Below are 19,243 nucleotides of genomic sequence, written 5' to 3' on the forward strand. Positions count from 1 at the left end.
AGAAAAGATTATCCATTACATAATGTTTCCTGATTTAGATTCGTTTTTCTTATCTTTGTTCAAAGACAAGTTGGGACAGCAGCTAATTTCGTTAATATACAAATTATAAATCGTTGTCATGTTACATATGTATTTCAAATATCATTTATAAACTTAGTTTTATATTTTATTTTATATGGAAATGTAGTCTAGAACATAGAGAATCCAAAAAAAGGTGAGAAACTAGACAAATAAATAGTCTGAAAACGAAACTTGTAGAATTATGGACGTGGCATTTGTACTACGGTTGTCCGATATTCCGAATCGGAGAGCTTGATCTCTCTGAGCTCCGTCTCGTCGGAGATTGGATGCATGAGAGATAAAGGGACTGTCTAGAGAGCATTGGAGTCGTGGCCTAAAGGATAGGACGTAAGGTGCCTACGCATTGAGCGATGAGACTAAGCTGTGTGCTTGATGCGAGTTTATTAATGTTCTCGATAGCGTAAAAGTCAATAGCTCAAAATTGTTTTGAAGTCGTCGTGGCCTAAAGGATAAGACGTCCGGTGCATTCGTTGTTGCGATGCACCGGTGTTCGAATCCCGCAGGCGGGTACCAATTTTTCTAATGAAATACGTACTTGACAAATGTTCACGATTGACTTCCACGGTGAGGGAATAACATCGTGTAATAAAAATCAAACCCGCTAAATTATAATTTACGTAATCACTGGTGGTAGGACCTCTTGTGAGTCTGCACGGGTAGGTACCACCACCCTGCCTATTTCTGCCGTGAAGCAGTAATGCCTTTCGGTTTGAAGGGTGAGGTAGCCGTTGTAACTATACTGAGACCTTAGAACTTATATCTCGAGGTGGGTGGCGCATTTACGTTGTGGATGTCTATGGGCTCCAGTAACCACTTAACAGCAGGTGGGCTGTGAGCTCTTCCAACCATCTAAGCAATAAAATAAAAAAATTGTATGCAATTGGAACAGCGCCCCTAGCGGCAAACGTAGGTAAACGTTCCAGCTCCATACAAATTTGAGTTAACTTTTACGCAATCGAGAAAGTTAAAAAACTCGCACTGAGCACAATGGTGCAGGCAAGTATCAAATTTTAAGGAAATGCAGCTTTTTTTTTAACGTTAGGGAATCCATTTACGGATACCCGGTCGCGGAGGTATATAAATACGCACCTAACACGTGTTAACTTATTAATCCTTAATCTTAGGGTGTATTATGTGTCTGGATGAACGCCATCCTGCCTATTTGTACCGTGAGCACGGCACCCCTCCGTTCTGATGGGGACTTATATTATTATGATATTGAAATGTCGATTTCGAATTTCAAAGCGGGCGCTTTATCAGCAAGCCACTCAATATCACCCACTTAAAAAGTTAAATAAATAAAGCTCAGTATCCCAGCCAGTCAAAAACACGTAGACCGGGCCATCAAATTTAGTATCCGTTTGCTTTGACTGCTTACGGTATAGCCGGACTTAGAACTCTTATTACGTCTATGCGAAAATTCTTTTCTGCAAATCATTTCTCGGAACGAATTTTAGTCGCAAGCTAATGGCTGGCTGCGTAACAATGGCTTTGGGTTCGATATCGATCGTCTCCGGCATACCGTCGGCCAGTTGCACTGTGTACTTTTTCAGTATTGTCACCAGACCGGCCAGGATCTGCATCTTCGCGAACCTCATACCTGGAAAAACAAATAAATACTTGAAGTCGTCTTGGCCTAAAAGATAAGACGCCTGTACATTCATGTCGAGGGATGCGATGCCAGTGTTCGAATCCCGCCGGCAGGTACTAATTTTTCTAAAGAAAAACGTATTGAACATAAGCTAACGAATACTATGCACTAATAACGATGTGTAATAAAAATGAAACGGGTTTTTAATTTGCAAAAATTTTAATTTGTCTATTTGCTGGTGGTCTCGTGAGTCCGCACGGGTAGACACCACCACCCTGCCTATTTCTGCCGTGAAGCAGTAATGTGTTTCAGTTTGAAGGGTGGGGCAGCCGTTGTACTGTTAAAAGTGGGACCTTAAAAATCACGTCTCAAGTTGGGTGGCCATTTACGTTATTGACGTCTATGGACTCCGGTGACCATTTAAAACCAGGCGGGCTGTGAGCTCGTTCACACATCTAAGCAATTATTTATTTATACTTTATGCACAAAACAAAACTTGTACACAGGCGGACTTAATGCCATGGGCATTCTCTTCCAGTCGACCATAGGATGGTGCAGAGATAATGCATGGTAGGTGCATTAACAAAAGTTAAACAAACAACAACAACAAAACAAAAATCTTCCTTAAAATTACATCTCAGTATTATAGAATACACATCTATATATTAATACGTGAAGCAAAAACTTTGTATCCCTTTTTACGAAAATTGCGCGGACGGAGGAGTATGAAATTTTCCACACTTATATAGAATATAGAGAAGAAGTGCACAATGCTAATATTTTTTTTAATAATGCATAAAAGATACATTAAATCAATAAAGAAAACATTACACACACTACATACCATGTATTTGACACACACACGCATGCATACCATTTGTTTATTGCACTGAAGTATGAAAACTATATTGTCAAACGTTTATTTGCAGTCTGTCAGTAATAGCCTGTCAAATTGAGAATAGATTAAATATTGTTTTCTCTTTACTAATATTTGTCTAAAGTGTAGTTTTGACGAAATCTGTAATTAAAGAAGTATTTAATAGTCTTTGACAATAGAATCATAATAGTGTACAAAATTATAATTTTCATTAGTTATAGTCGAATTACGACTACCTACTAGGGGACCACTAGTAATGTTAAATATAGGTACTTATATAGATAATAAAAAAAAATTCATTAAATTAGAATACTACTTGAGTTTTCTATACAATCCTTTGAGCAGTATTGAGTATTTGAGTATTAAGTGGTAGGCAGCGGCTTGGCTCTGCCCCTGGCATTGCTGAAGTCCATGGGCGACGGTAACCACTCACCATCAGGTGGACCGTATGCTCGTCTGCCTACAAAGGCAATAAAAAAAAAAAAGGACCCGTTACAACAAAGTAAATACAACACTTTTTATACATAAAATATCGACAACAATCGACGCATAACATAAAAACTACAATAATGAGAATGAAATACGAGTACACAAATAATATTTACATTTCAAAGTCAATGTTGTTTGACATTATTTTCTTGATCAATTTTATAGTACTACACTATAAAAAATATTAACAAAGACAAACCATATTCTATTCTCAATTTGGCAACAGACGTCAAGAACAAAAGTTTGACAATAAATAGTATGCATGCGTGTGTGCGTCAAATACATGGTATGTAGTGTGTGTAATACTTTCTTTATTGATTTAATGTATATTTTAAGCATTATTTAAAAAAAAAATATTAGCATTGTGCACTTCTTCTCTATATTCTCTATAAGTGTGAAAAATTTCATACTCCTCCGTCCACGCAATTTTCGTAAAAAGGGATACAAAGTTTTTGCTTCACGTATTAATATATAGATATATAATATATTTTGGCTTTCAGTTCAAAAATTCATATGGTTGTGAGTCAAACAACAATACCCCAGCGTGAACTATTAATGTTATAACAATTCTATAAATATATTTTTTGCGTTTAATGATGAGTTTAATGCTGATGATAACCAAGCGAACCCGGACGAGAACGAAAAACAAAATGAGATTGCTCAAATCTATCGAAACACATTTGAGACTCAACTTAGAGAGAGACAGAGTCTATTTTCCTGTACACTAAAAAACTGAAAAGCAGTAAACAGATATAAAGAGGCAGCAGGTATAATTGTATAATAGCTAAACACTTTTGATCACTTTAAAAACTAATTGTAACCTATAAGCTGTACTGTTGTTACTGGTGGTAGGACCTCTTGAGAGTCCGCGCGGGCAGGTACCACCACCCTGCCTATTTCTGCCGTGAAGCAGTAATGCGTTTCGGTTTGAAGGGTGGGGCAGCCGTTGTAACTATACTGAGACCTTAGAACTTATATCTCAAGGTGGGTGGCGCATTTACGTTGTAGATGTCTATGGGCTCCAGTAACCACTTAACACCAAGTGGGCGGTCAGCTCGTCCACCCATCTAAGCAATAGAAAAAAAATTTGCTAATACAGAATACACACGCCAACTGGTATCTCAAATATTAAACATCTTTTAATTTAACCAAAACAGTCCTCAAGTCCAAAAGAAAATCAAAATTCAAGAGCGGCATATCTATTGCCGCTACACATATTAAAGGTATTGTTGGCGACAGCGGCGTCGCCTCAGAATTATAGAATAGAATAATAGATTTATATAGATACGTACATAGACATAGAGTTATAACAAATAGATAAATAACAAATAGATAAATTATATAGAGTGCACATAGATAGATAAGGATATAGATAACGTGCACATAGATTTTACTAAGAATAGAACGTAAGTTGCTTTGAAATAAATAGTATACACTTTTGCTTTATTATTCCCGATAGTTTTAAGATTAGCATATTAACTTAAATGAACACGCGCCCGGCCCGCGTCCCGAAACGATGTAACAAACAGCATTTATCTGTGTTCAGGACCGGGTATTTTGTTTATACGGGCGCGTCATATAGATTAAGCATAGAATAAGTTATATGTATCGATAGGGATTACAACATAGAATAGTTAAGTATAAGGCATTAGTATATACATTTATTAAATAAATAGATATAACGAATAAACCGAGCCGATCATAGTGAAAATGATCTCGACGAGAGCCGTATTTTACACGAGATCTCTGTAGGGTAACATTCCGAGGTAGTTAAGCGACCCTGCGACGCTGTCAGGTACCCGCAGGTAGTCGTGACACCGGAGTCGGACTCCGCTCGCCGCGTAACCCCGCCGCCGCGTCCCAAGCCCGCGCCCGCTCCTAAAGTAGCTGCCCCGCCCCCGCTGATACTTCAAGAGAAGACAGCGTGGAATCGCGTATCCCAGGCCCTTCAGGCAAATAAAATTAACTACACCCATGCGCGTAACGTCGCGCATGGGATTCAGATTAAGGTCGCAACGCCGGGCGACCATAGGGCCCTCTCAGCATACCTCCGAAAGGAGAACATAGGTTTCCACACCTATGCTCTTCAGGAGGACCGCGAGCTCCGCGTAGTAATACGCGGAGTACCGAAAGAACTAGACATAGACTACGTTAAGGAGGACCTGATCGCTCAGGCACTCCCTATAGTTAGTGTGCATCGGATGCACAGTGGGCGGGGCAAGCAGCCCTACAACATGATACTCGTCGCGTTGGAGCCAACCCCGGAGGCAAAAAAGCAAATCTCATGCCTCTCGACAGTTTGCGGCCTATCCGGGGTCTCCATCGAAGCCCCCCATAGACGTGGCACTCCCGGGCAGTGCTACAGATGCCAGCTTTACGGCCACTCGGCTCGTAATTGCCACGCGCGCCCCCGCTGCGTAAAGTGCCTCGGCGACCACGCCACATCAGATTGCTCGCGTGTTAGGGAAACCGCGACCGAACCTCCAAGCTGTGTCCTATGCCTTAAGCAAGGGCACCCCGCGAACTACCGTGGATGTCCTAGGGCTCCGCGAAAACGTCCAACTCACCCGGCTCCGCGAACCGTCGGCCCAAAGACTTCGGCACCTTCAGTGCCGAAACCCGCCTTCGTGCCGGCTGCAGTTCCCACGGTCTCGGCGTGGAAAAAACCGCTGCCGTATACTAAGGCGGGAACGGAAACCGCACCCCCGCCCCCGCTCGTGACACGCCCCGCGCCCCAGCCTCTGCTCGCACCTCGCCTCGCGCCCGCGTTCCGTCCCCCGCAACCCTTTGCCGTCAACGACTTCGCGCTCGTGCGCGACTTCGTCACCGCGGTGAACTTCGACCGTCTGCGATCGTTCGCTGACGCTATCCGTAGGTCGGTAACCCCCGAACAGCGGCTCGCGGCCGCCTTCGACCACATGGACGTTTACGAGTCCGTGTCGCGTACGTTATAAAATCTTTACCGGTAATCAATGGCGCAAAAAGGTAGAGAAAAACCGTATTCCCTTACGTTAGCATTCTACAATGCTAACGGACTCGCGCGGCAACGCGATCAAATTTTCGAATTCCTCCGCGACAATCTTATAGATATCTTGTTAGTGCAGGAGACCTGTCTGAAGCCCTCGCGTCGCGACCCGAAAGTCGCGAACTACGTCATGGTTAGGAATGACAGACTCACCGCCTCGAAAGGCGGGACTGCCATTTACTATAGACGGGCCCTGCACGTTGTCCCTCTCGATACTCCCTCGCTCTTACATATCGAGGCGTCAGTGTGCCGTATCTCGCTGACGGGACACCAGCCGATCGTCATCGCATCCGTTTATCTCCCCCCGGACAAGCCCCTCCTGAGCAGTGACATCGAGTCACTGTTCGGCATGGGAGACTCCGTCATCCTGGCAGGCGATTTAAATTGCCACCACACTAGGTGGAACTGCCATCGTACAAACGTTAACGGTAGGCGTCTCGACGCGTTTATAGACGACCTCACCTTTGAAATAGTCGGTCCCCCAACTCCAACATGTTATCCGTATAACATCGCGCTCCGTCCGAGCACTATAGACCTGGCATTGCTTAGGAACGTAACTCTGCGCTTGCGTTCCATCGAAGCAATGTCAGAGCTCGACTCAGACCACCGACCTGTCGTTATGCAGCTCGGTCGCCCTCACAACCCAGTCACTGTTACGAGGACCATGGTGGATTGGAATAAGCTGGGCACGTGCCTAGCCGACGCCGCTCCGCCAATCCTCCCTTACAGCCCGGATTCGAATCCATCCCCCGAGGACACCGTCGAATCCATAAACATCATTACCGATCACATCTCTTCCGCGATCATTAGATCTTCTAAAGAAGTCGATGTGGAGGACAGCTTCCACCGCATCAGACTGTCCCCCGATCTTAGGAATCTCTTAAGAGTTAGGAACGCGGCAATCCGGGCCTACGATCGTCTTCCCACGCATTCAAACCGGATTCAGATGCGTCGTCTACAACGCGAAGTCCACTCCCGCTTAAGCGACGCGCGTAACGATAATTGGCATAGTTATTTAGAACAACTCGCGCCCTCCCACCAAGCATACTGGCGACTAGCTAGGACTCTCAAATCCGAAACTACCGCTACTATGCCTCCCCTCTTACGCCCTTCAGGCCAACCACCGGCATTCGATGACGATGACAAGGCTGAGCTGCTGGCCGATGCACTGCAAGAGCAGTGCACCACCAGCACTCAACACGCGGACCCCGAACACACCGAGTTAGTCGACAGGGAGGTCGAGCGCAGAGCTTCCCTGCCGCCCTCGGACGCGTTACCCCCCATTACCACTGATGAAGTTAGAGACGCGATCCACAACCTCCAACCTAGGAAGGCACCAGGCTCCGACGGCATCCACAACCGCGCGCTAAAATTTTTGCCAGTCCAACTGATAGCAATGTTGGCTACAATTTTAAATGCCGCTATGACGCACTGCATCTTTCCCGCGGTGTGGAAAGAAGCGGACGTTATCGGTATACATAAGCCGGGCAAACCGAGAAACGAAACTTCTAGTTACCGTCCGATTAGTCTCCTCTCGACGATAGGAAAAATTTACGAACGTCTCCTTAGGAAACGCCTCTGGGATTTTGTTACCGCGAACAAAATTCTCATAGACGAACAGTTCGGATTCCGCTCAAAACACTCGTGCGTACAACAAGTGCACCGCCTCACGGAGCACATTCTGATAGGACTAAATAGGCGTAAACAAATCCCGACCGGCGCCCTCTTCTTCGACATCGCGAAGGCGTTCGACAAAGTCTGGCACAACGGTTTGATCTACAAACTGTACAACATGGGAGTGCCAGACAGACTCGTGCTCATCATACGAGACTTCTTGTCGAACCGTTCGTTTCGATATCGAGTAGAGGGAACTCGTTCTCGTCCCCGTCAACTGACCGCCGGAGTCCCGCAAGGCTCCGCGCTCTCCCCGTTATTATTTAGTTTGTATATCAATGATATACCCCGGTCTCCGGAGACCCATCTAGCGCTCTTCGCCGATGACACGGCTATCTACTACTCGTGTAGGAAGATGTCGCTGCTTCATCGGCGACTCCAGATCGCAGTAGCCACCCTGGGACAGTGGTTCCGGAAGTGGCGAATAGACATCAACCCCACGAAAAGCGCAGCGGTGCTCTTCAAAAGGGGTCGCCCTCCGAACATCACTTCGAGCATCCCACTCCGTAGTAGGCGCGCAAACACCTCCGCCGTTAGTCCCATCACTCTCTTTGGCCAGCCCATTCCGTGGGTCTCGAAGGTCAAATATCTAGGCGTCACCCTCGACAGAGGGATGACATTCCGTCCCCATATAAAAACGGTACGCGACCGCGCCGCGTTTATTCTAGGACGACTCTATCCAATGCTTTGTAGTCGAAGCAAACTGTCCCTCCGTAATAAGGTAACTCTCTACAAAACTTGTATACGCCCCGTCATGACGTATGCAAGCGTAGTGTTCGCTCACGCAGCCCGCACCAACTTGAAATCCCTTCAGGTTATTCAATCACGATTCTGCAGGATAGCCGTCGGAGCGCCTTGGTTCCTTAGGAATGTGGATCTCCACGACGACCTGGAGCTCGACTCTTTTAGTAAGTATCTACAGTCGGCATCGCTGCGCCATTTTGAGAAGGCGGCACGACATGAGAACCCTCTCATCGTAGCCGCTGGAAATTACATACCCGACCCAGTAGACCGAATGGTAAACCGTCGACGTCGCCCAAAGCACGTCATTACGGATCCTCCTGATCCATTAACGGTGCTTTTAGGCACCACAAGCACCGGTCACCGTCCTCGTCGAACCCGTCGCTTGCGACGAAGGGCTCGACGAGCGAACTAACCCATAGACACAGCCCACTGAGTTTCTCGCCGGATCTTCTCAGTGGGTCGCGTTTCCGATCCGGTGGTAGATTCTGCGAAGCACTGCTCTTGCTAGGGTCAGTGTTAGCAACTCTCCGGTTGAGCCCCGCGAGCTCACCTACTAACGTTAGGGTGAAGCTGAAATAGCCTCTCAAGGCTATCAGCATAGGTAGGGATAAAAAAAAAAAAAATGTCAGGTACCTGCCGACCTACCGACCGACCCTCGACCGACTACCTGCCAACCGCCGGCCGCCGACCCTCCGAACGAAGATTACAAAAAAAACGCACGAGTAAAGACATCAGCGCCTCGAAGATATTTATTGAAGACTCGAAGACCATTGAAAAGATCGTCGGTTATTGAATTCGGTTGTATTGACAGATCGGTCGGCTCGGTTTACGTTAATTAGTAAAGTTTTGAGTTTTAATTTCGAGTGAGCTTGTACGATATCGTACACCTCAGGACCCTACATCGACTGCTTCAGATCGACACGAATAATCGCCACGAGACGGGCATCCGGCGTCTTATAGGATTTCAAGAAATCTTATAAGATTCATAAACCCGTCCAACCCGGGTTGACGTCACTCGCCTTATTGATACGGGTGACGTGCTGCGTACCCAACAGCTGGTCCTTCGAGCCGGATACAGCGATTATTCAACGATGCCGATCACCAGGAGCAACAAGGGATCATCGAGGGAACAGCCACTCGAACCTGCGGTTCAAGAATCCAGTCCGGAGGCAACAGAAGCGACGTCGTACGAAACATACGAGAGCTCCGCGACCGGTACGACCCAGAACACAAAACTTGAAGAGGCAACGACGCGGACACGTGGTAAAAATAGACCCGCGTCGAAGAAATCGCTACGACGTAAGGAACTGGCAGCGAGAGCGGAGCTGGCGGAAAAAGAATTGATAGAAGCACAAGCAGCCACCATAGCCGCCAGACTCCGCCTGCAATTGATTCAGGCCGAAAGCGAAGACGACGATGATTCCAATATAGAAGAGCCAAAGGACCGGGAGGACCAGGTCAGGGCCTGGGTCCAGACGTCGGCGGGCAGTATGGACAAGGAGCACGCAGGCGAGCACATTGAGAACCACCCCGTCAGTAAGGCCAACATGGAAGATTGCAGCAACAGGGACCTGGCTAAGGCGATAGTGGAAGCGGTGAGGAGCGCAACGACCAAGGAGCTGCCACCACAACCCGACTACATGCACCAGTTGCCGACGTTCGAAGGCGACTGCAGGGAGTGGGTGGCCTTCAAGGCTGTCTACGAGGATACCGCTCCACTCTTCTCAAGCGCTCAAAACATGGCGCGGCTGAGAAGAGCGCTGAAGGGACAAGCCAGGGAAGGAGTCCGCAGCCAGCTGTACTCCGAGAGCACACCGGAGGAAGTAATGGAATCACTGCGGCGGTGCTATGGAAGGGCGGACGCTTTAGTCTTAGCGGAGTTAGACCGCATACGAAGACTTCCGACGATAAGCGACTCCGCCTACGACATTTGCTCACTGGCGAGCAATGTTAACAATACCGTCGCAGCGATCAGGGGGCTGCGGAAACCCCAATATTTGATGTCGCCCGAGCTGTTGAAAAGCATCGTCGACAAAATGCCGACCATCTTGAGGTTCCGGTGGTACGACCACATCATCGAAAAGACTGAAGGAGACCCGGACCTCAACACGATGTGCGGCTTCCTGAACAAGATGGCGGACCGGTGCGGGCCACACGCCGTGGCTGAAGTAGCAACGAAAAGACAACCATCGAGGCGACAGGCGACGCACGCCACAACCGACTGCACCGAGCGCGCAACTTCGGACAGAGTAATAATAGACAAGCCGGCGTGCCCGCAGTGTAAGGAAGGACACCCGCTGTATGATTGTCCGAGGTACGAGAGAGCCACGGTGCAGGAACGATGGAGAATGGCAAAGGAGTCGCGCCTATGTTACAAGTGCCTCGACGGTAAGCACCGGAAGCAATCGTGTCAACGACCGCCATGCCACACGTGCAAGCGCTGGCATCACCACTCGCTACACAACGAGAAGTCGGAGACAGAGCCAGCAGAGAACAGGGAAATCGCGAACAACGTGCGACTTCCCATCAACTGCACACGGATCAGCAGGGCGTACTTGAAGATGGTGCCCGTTGAAGTGTACGGGCCATCGGGATCGACGACGGTGCTGGCCCTGCTGGACGAAGGCTCCACTGTAACTCTCCTGGACTCGAGCGTGGCGAAGCAGATCGGCCTGAAGGGACCCAAGGAGACGCTCCGCCTCGAGACCGTGGGCGGGAAGACCCTAACGAAGAAGGACTCGATGAAGCTTAACATCAGAGTTCGAGGGCTTCACCAGCGGCAGAAGAGAATGATCTTCGGAGCGCGCACAATGGATGACATGAGCCTTGCACCCCAGCGATTGAAAAGAGAGACCATCGAAGGCTACGCGCACCTGAGGAGCCTAGCGGACCAGTTATATTACGAAGAACAATCCCCCAAACTATTGATTGGGCAGGACAACTGGGGACTCATCGCCTCCAAGACGACGCGCAGGGGCAAGAGGAACCAGCCGGTAGCCTCATTCACCCAATTGGGATGGGTGCTACATGGTCTCGACGGCAATAACGCAAAAGAGGTCAACTTCCTCACCTGCGCCCATGTATCGATGCGCGAAGAGGCCTTGGACAGACTGGTGAAGGAGCACATCGCGATAGAGTCGCACCCAAGCGTCCGAGCACGGATATGGAGGCGAAGGCGTTTGACATCTTGGAGAAGGAGGACGACAGAGGTCGGAGACGCGAAGACGACCGCTTCGAAACTCGGACCTACAATCCCTGTTCGGAGTGTTGTTGCGGCTCCGGGAAAGGCTCGTCGTGGTTGTCGCGGACATCAAGGAGAGGTTCCTGCAGATAAGGATCAGGGACGTGGACCGCGACAGCCCAAGATTCCTCTATAGAGAAGATCGACGCGAGGCCGCTCCAAAGAGTATAGAATGACGTCGGTCATATTCGGAGCGGTCTGTTCACCGAGCGCGGCATCGTTCGTTACAAATAAGAATGCCAAGGATTACAGACATCGATATCCAGAAGCCGCGCGGGCAATAGAAGGCGCTGCATTCTGGTGAGCCTCGCAGGTGGTGTGACCCCAGGAGACATAGAGCTGGGGTCGAAGGAAGAAAAGACCCCGGGCCTGCGGTGGTTCTACGAGTCGGACGGGATGGGATTCCGGATCCATCCACGAGACTCAAAGGATATAGAAGCACGAACCCCGACCAAACGAGAAGAGCATTTGGCGGAGTGGGATCGACTGGGATGACGTCATCCTGGAAAAGGACGAGGTGGCGTGGAAACGCTACATGGAGAACCTCCGCATGTTGCAAGACCTCCGAATAGCAAGGTACTTCTCGTACTGTAACACTGAGGGGAGATGCACACGTTCACCGATGCTAGCGAGAAGGCCTACGCGTGTGCAGTCTATTGGCGTCAGAAGACAGACGAGAGCACCTACCGCGTCACGCTTCTAGCAGGGAAAGCCAGGGTGACCCCACTGAGACCAGTCTCTATCCCAAGGCTGGAGCTGCAAGCTGCGCTGCTGGGGACAAGGATGGCGCAGGCGATAGCGGACGAATTGGACATCGCAGTCGGTGTAAGGACGTACTGGACTGACTCCAGTACAGTCCTGACATGGATAAAGACCGACCCACGCACGTTCAAACCTTTCGTCGCGCACCGACTCGCCGAGATAGAAGAGTCAACGAAGCCCCAAGAATGGCGATGGGTGCCTGGCTCGCAGAACCCAGCAGACGACGCAACTAGAGAGGCGCCGGCGGATTTCGACCACACGCATCGGTGGTTTAATGGACCCGAGTTCCTGACGTGGGATGAATCGCGCTGGCCCAAGCCACGAACATTCAAGCAAGAACCGTCTGGAGAGGAGAAAGAGGCCTTCCTGGTCGCCACGGCGAGGACCGCTGACGCTCGACCCACGCCCGATCCGCACAGATTCTCGAGCTGGGTCAAGTTATTGAGAGCAACAGCCAGGGTCCTCCAATTTATTGAGCTGTGTCGACCCCGGAAGGAGAGCGCCTGCGTGTCCAGACAATTGAAGCAGCAAGATCCCACGTGGAGGACGACACGAACGAAGCAACCCCGATCAACATGGAAGATAAGGGCTCCAGAAGCACCTACAGAAGCGTGGCTGCCGCTTGATCCGCCCCACTTGAAGAAGGCGGAGAAGATCCTACTGAGAAGCAGCCAAGGAGAGAGCTTCGGTGAAAAAGATCCCGAACGTCACCCCAAGTTGCGACGGCTCGACGTCGTGATGGAAGATGGCCTGTTGCGCCTGCGCGGACGTATCGACGCAGCGCAATACATAGATGCAGGCTGCAAACGACCGATCGTGCTGGACGGGAAGCACGTGATAGCGAGATTATTGATCAAACACTATCACGAGGCGTTCCAGCACGGTAACCACGCAACGGTGATGAACGAGGTGCGGCAGCGCTACTGGATCCTAGGTCTAAGATCGATCATTCGAGCGACGGCCGTCCGATGCCAGTGGTGCAAGGTCTATCGGAGTACACCACGCCTACCGCCCACCGGAAACCTGCCGATAGAGCGGCTACGACGTCATTTACAGCGACAATGGGACTAACTTCGTCGGCGCCAACAAGGACCTCAAGCAGGCAATCGAGAATGCAAGGGAAGCAGACGTCGTGTCACGGGCCGCTCAGATGAACATAAAATGGAAGTTCATCCCGCCAGGAGCGCCGAACATGGGAGGCGCGTGGGAACGTTTGGTGCGGTCCGTGAAGACCGCGCTGGCGGTCACACTGAAGGAAAGACACCCGAGGGAAGAAGTTCTGCACACTCTTCTGTTGGAGGCGGAGCACGTCGTCAACTCGCGACCGCTCGTCGCCAGGGAAGAGAGTTGGGAGTCAGAAGCACTCACGCCGAACCACTTTCTCATAGGGAGGTCCTGCGGAGCTCCGAGCATCGGCGACTACAGAGACGAAGACCTGACCGGCAAAAGGACATGGAGAGTGGCGCAGCGTATGGCAGACCACTTCTGGAGTAGGTGGGTCAAGGAATACCTGCCTACGCTGCTACCCAGGAAGATCGATGGGAGAGCAGCCGGCGAGGACTTGCAGTGTGGTGATACCGTCCTCATAGTGGACTCCACGCTGCCACGCAACACATGGCCGCGCGGACAAGTTGTCCACACCTACCCAGGCCCCGACAACCGTGTACGAACCGTCGACGTCAGAACGAGCGGCGGTCTGCTTAAGAGACCTGCCTCCAAGATGGTCCTGCTGGTGCCTGCATCGAGCGACGAGCCCCGCCCATAGAGTCGCCACTACAAGGAGTCGGTGCTACGCACGAGGGGGAGGATGTTGGCGACAGCGGCGTCGCCTCAGAATTATAGAATAGAATAATAGATTTATATAGATACGTACATAGACATAGAGTTATAACAAATAGATAAATAACAAATAGATAAATTATATAGAGTGCACATAGATAGATAAGGATATAGATAACGTGCACATAGATTTTACTAAGAATAGAACGTAAGTTGCTTTGAAATAAATAGTATACACTTTTGCTTTATTATTCCCGATAGTTTTAAGATTAGCATATTAACTTAAATGAACACGCGCCCGGCCCGCGTCCCGAAACGATGTAACAAACAGCATTTATCTGTGTTCAGGACCGGGTATTTTGTTTATACGGGCGCGTCATATAGATTAAGCATAGAATAAGTTATATGTATCGATAGGGATTACAACATAGAATAGTTAAGTATAAGGCATTAGTATATACATTTATTAAATAAATAGATATAACGAATAAACCGAGCCGATCATAGTGAAAATGATCTCGACGAGAGCCGTATTTTACACGAGATCTCTGTAGGGTAACATTCCGAGGTAGTTAAGCGACCCTGCGACGCTGTCAGGTACCTGCCGACCTACCGACCGACCCTCGACCGACTACCTGCCAACCGCCGGCCGCCGACCCTCCGAACGAAGATTACAAAAAAAACGCACGAGTAAAGACATCAGCGCCTCGAAGATATTTATTGAAGACTCGAAGACCATTGAAAAGATCGTCGGTTATTGAATTCGGTTGTATTGACAGATCGGTCGGCTCGGTTTACGTTAATTAGTAAAGTTTTGAGTTTTAATTTCGAGTGAGCTTGTACGATATCGTACACCTCAGGACCCTACATCGACTGCTTCAGATCGACACGAATAATCGCCACGAGACGGGCATCCGGCGTCTTATAGGATTTCAAGAAATCTTATAAGATTCATAAACCCGTCCAACCCGGGTTGACGTCACTCGCCTTATTGATACGGGTGACGTGCTGCGTACCCAACAGGTATAAAAAGGTCATGAGGGCATAAGATCTGCAATACCGAGGTCACGGGACTTTTGCTGTGTGGAGCACATAATCCAACACAAAAATCTTTCATAGCTTTTTTCCTTGTTAGTTTAGGGGGCTTTTCCAATTACGCTCGGACGGATAGATGAGCTGACAGGCTAATCCTGAGCGAATTTTCTAATACTAGCCCTAGCAAGACCAATGCCTTTTTTTTATTGCTTAGATGTATGGACCAACTCACAACCCACCTGGTCTTAAGTGGTTACTGGAGCCCATAGACATCTACAACGTAAAACGCGCCACCCACCTTGAGATATAAGTTTTAAGGTCTCAAGTACAGTTACAACGGCTGCCCCACCCTTCAAACCGAAACGCCTTACTGCTTCATGGCAAAAATAGGCAGGGTCGTGGTACCTACCCGCGCGGACTCTCAAGAGGTCCTACTACCAGCTTCTCTTCTTTTGTTGTATTTTTTCCCGGTTTATTTATTCATTGTTGTATTTTTCGTATGCGTCGATTATACAGTAAGCTTTTGCTGTTAAAGTACTTTCAATTTGGAATCGGTTATAGTTTAGGTCCGAAATAGTCCTGAGGATTTTATTTATAATAAATTATTGACAGCGTTTAGTTATAGTTACAAGAATATTAAGTGAGGACAATGAACTTCGAAAATCCCTCAAACTCAACTTGGTAATAAAGAAACGAATATAGGTGGTAAGCATGCTCGTGAAAAGCCAATTCAGGTAAATGACAAAACTACTCACCAATACAAATGCGTGGTCCGTCCCCAAATGGCAAATACGTAAAGGGCCTGATATTCTTCTTTTCTTCCCCATAAAACCTCTCCGGCTTGAAGAGCTCTGGCTCCGGAAAGTATTCCGGGTCGCGTTGCAGATGATACACGGGAATATGGACGCGATCTCCTTTGTCGAGAGTCAGGCCGGTCGGGAATGTGTATCGTTCCCCTGTTTGTCTTGATATTACCCCAAAAAGAGGATACAAACGTAGCGCTTCATCTATACACGCCTCCACAAACGGGAGCTCCTTCACGCAATCATAATCTAGTTTATTGTTGTGCTTCTTAATGTATTCGTCTACTTCTTTCTGTGCTCTTTTCTGAACATCTGGATTCTTTGCCAGCTCGTACAAAGTAAAGTTTGAAATAGTGGATGAAGTTTCAAAACCTGTGCTAAAGAAGGCTAGGCATTGCCCCACTAAAAGCCCATCATCCACTTCCAGTTCAAATTTACTGTCTGCTCCTTCGTCTCCTGTTTTAATCTTTTGCAAGCGGTCGCCGACGATATGTCTGTTCTTCTTCAAATTTAACAACAGGTCGACGAAATCGGTACGTTCGGAAGGCTTGTAGTCCCGTGCTTCGAAAATTCTTACTAGAAGTTTACTGAAAAACTTATGTATATCCGTTGGAAATACTTTGAAACCTAGTCCATAGAATATTTCCGGCCAGATAGCTTTGACAACGTTTTTTATACCTCGGGAGGTGGTGGTCTCCAAGAAAAGGCATCCCATAGTTGTGAAGATGTTATCCTTGGGTTCCTGCATCGCATTAATGTCTACTCCGAACACACAACCGCCTATGCAGTCCATTGTGAACCGCGACATTAAAGATTTCATTTCAACTTCGGGTGCTAAAGATTCTTCATCCAGCAAATTCTCGAAAACACCAGAACAATGTTCGATAATGCGAAACATGCTTCTCATTTTTGAAGAAGAGAAAAGCGGCGTCACGTTTTGTCGGATGACCTTCCAGCGGTCGCCGTACGTGAAAATGATGCCCTGCGTGATGACTTCTTTGTGGGTGTACTCGAAGCACTCTTTGCCGGTGAAGTAAAAAAAATCCTTTGTCAACACGAGTTTGATGAACTCAGGGTCCTTAACGATTAAAGTGGGCTTTGTGCCGAAGAATGCACCAACGTAGGGATCATTTGGAAACAATTTACTCAAATTATACACCACGTCCAATAAGTTTTCCTTTAGAAGTATGTACCCAGAGTAGTTTCCAAGGAAAGGAGTCGGCTGTACGTAATTCACATTCTTCTTTTGCCAATAATCAAATTTCCTTGTAGATATCCTATAGAGAATATAAACACATAAACTCAGAATGAATATTATAGTTAATATCATTTTGTAACGTGCGACTGAATCCTTTCGAAGAATTCGTATCGTATATATACCAGCTATGGCGTGGAGGTGTGCACCGTTGTCACATCAATAGTCGGTGTAGTCACTTTCCAAGTTATACAGGACATTCCTTCGATTTTAGTTGAGCACTGATGATAAGCTGGTGAAGCTAGTAGCACAATTATATTTATTTTAGCAGAGAGCAAATCTACATTCCCGTTTTGTTTTATTTTTGTTATTGCTTGGATGGGTGGACGAGCTCACAGCCCGCTTGATGTTATAGTGGTTACTGGGACCCATAGACATCTACAACATAAATGCGCCACTCACCTTGAGATATAAGTTCTAAGGTCTCAGTATGGTTACAACGGCTGCAAAACCCTTCAAACCGAAACGCATTACTGCTTCACGGCAGAAATAGGCAGGGTGGTGGTACCTACCCGTGCGTACTCACAAGAGATCCTACCACCAGTAAAGAGACGAGGACTGATACCACGAAATATTCAAAACTTTAATTCCTACTAGTGATTAGTAAGTATGCTGTTTGAATATGTTCAAGTAATGTTCTATCATCACACATTCGTTTATAACTCTGAACGCAATGGCGTGTAAGTATTTGCATCGGTCTGGACGGTGCTCCGCTTCCAGGTCGAGCGTGGTTCCACAGAGTCAGTCCTTGGCCCTCTCTTGTGGAACATCGGCTATGATTGAGTCCTGTGGGGCACCCTTCGTGCTCCTCTCCCGGGTCTGAGCGGGTTTGTTCCTGGTTTATTACGCGGACGACAATCTGGTCGTGGCCTGGGAGAAGGATTTGCGCGAGTCAGCCTGTCTTTCCTGTGCAAGCGTGGCCTTCGTCATCGGCAGGATCCGAAGACTGGGTCTAGAGGTGGGACTGGTGGCGACAGAAGTTCGAGCCCGGTAGCTTCAATCTTGGCGTGCCGTTCTCGAGTCGTGGTGTCCTCCCGGTGATGACCACGGGGCGACCTGAGGAGGCTGGGGCTGCGCTGCACGCTGCCGTCACTGCACCGCGCTGGCACCAAGAGGATAGGACGATGCGTCGCCAAACATACTATGAAAGAGCAACCCGGTTGGCGGTGTATCGCGTTCCAACGCAGGAGGCTGGTTCTAACCCAGCGGGGTATCCGAGAACACTAACGGCATCGCCCGGGCGGCCTGGTAGAGCCGCCGTAAGGTGGAGACCTCTGTCGTTGGTCGTCGACTATCGTCTCGACGACCCGTCGGTCGAGCGTTCTTGGGGTGACGCCACGAGTCTGGTGTAGTGTTGACCGCGGGAACCCCCATATTCTGACCGGATTAAGGACCCCAGGCGAAGATCGGACGTCGGGTGTAAGAGTGCCGGGGAATCGTTTAGTGCGGTAGGGCCCTAAAACATCCTTGGGCCCGCGGTTCGCAGTCGCAGACCAGTCCCGCATACTGCGCGACCCCTAGGCGCGGAGACCACGTAGGAGGTTCGGCCCCCCGGCCAAAAAACAAAAAAAAACCATCGCTTCCATCCGTTTATTGCCTCGATTGTAGAGTGGTATAGTTATTTTTATGATACAGTTAAAATTTCGACCTGATTTCCCTATATGGTTCTCATTTATATGGACATGTCTATGAGCTTCAGTAATCATAGAGCGCACAGGTTTATCCATTCATCGTCCATCAATCCAGTGCAGAAACATTATAAATAATATTTTTTGATAATTATATTGAAAAAATAATAATATTTGTCCTTATTTTTTTACATACTTAAATGTACATCGTTGTTTATAACTCTTAGTTCATTATCGTAAATTGTTTTAGAATACGAAG

General features: G+C 48.2%; 1 protein-coding gene across 1 annotated transcript; it reads right to left on the minus strand.

Moving 5' to 3' along the window:
- Window positions 1-116: 116 nt before the first annotated feature.
- Window positions 117-18,919, minus strand: LOC101738966 (cytochrome P450 6B5). The gene is made up of 2 exons (XM_038016272.2): window positions 16,054-18,919; window positions 117-1,681 (listed from the first exon to the last, which is right to left on the minus strand). The coding sequence occupies exons 1-2, from the start codon at window positions 17,429-17,431 to the stop codon at window positions 1,491-1,493; spliced, it is 1,569 nt and encodes a 522-aa protein (XP_037872200.1). The 5' UTR covers window positions 17,432-18,919; the 3' UTR covers window positions 117-1,490.
- Window positions 18,920-19,243: the final 324 nt, after the last annotated feature.

This window comes from Bombyx mori, chromosome 16 (genome assembly GCF_030269925.1).
Source record: "Bombyx mori chromosome 16, ASM3026992v2".
In the NCBI taxonomy this organism is placed as follows: domain Eukaryota; kingdom Metazoa; phylum Arthropoda; class Insecta; order Lepidoptera; family Bombycidae; genus Bombyx; species Bombyx mori.

Excerpts from the sequence above, each read along its gene's own strand:
- LOC101738966 (XM_038016272.2), bottom strand. The coding sequence starts at position 17,431 with ATGATATTAACTATAATATTCATTCTGAGTTTATGTGTTTATATTCTC. Across the intron at positions 1,682-16,053 it reads CGGACCACGCATTTGTATTG|GTATGAGGTTCGCGAAGATG; the intron begins GTGAGTAGTTTT and ends TTGTTTTTCCAG.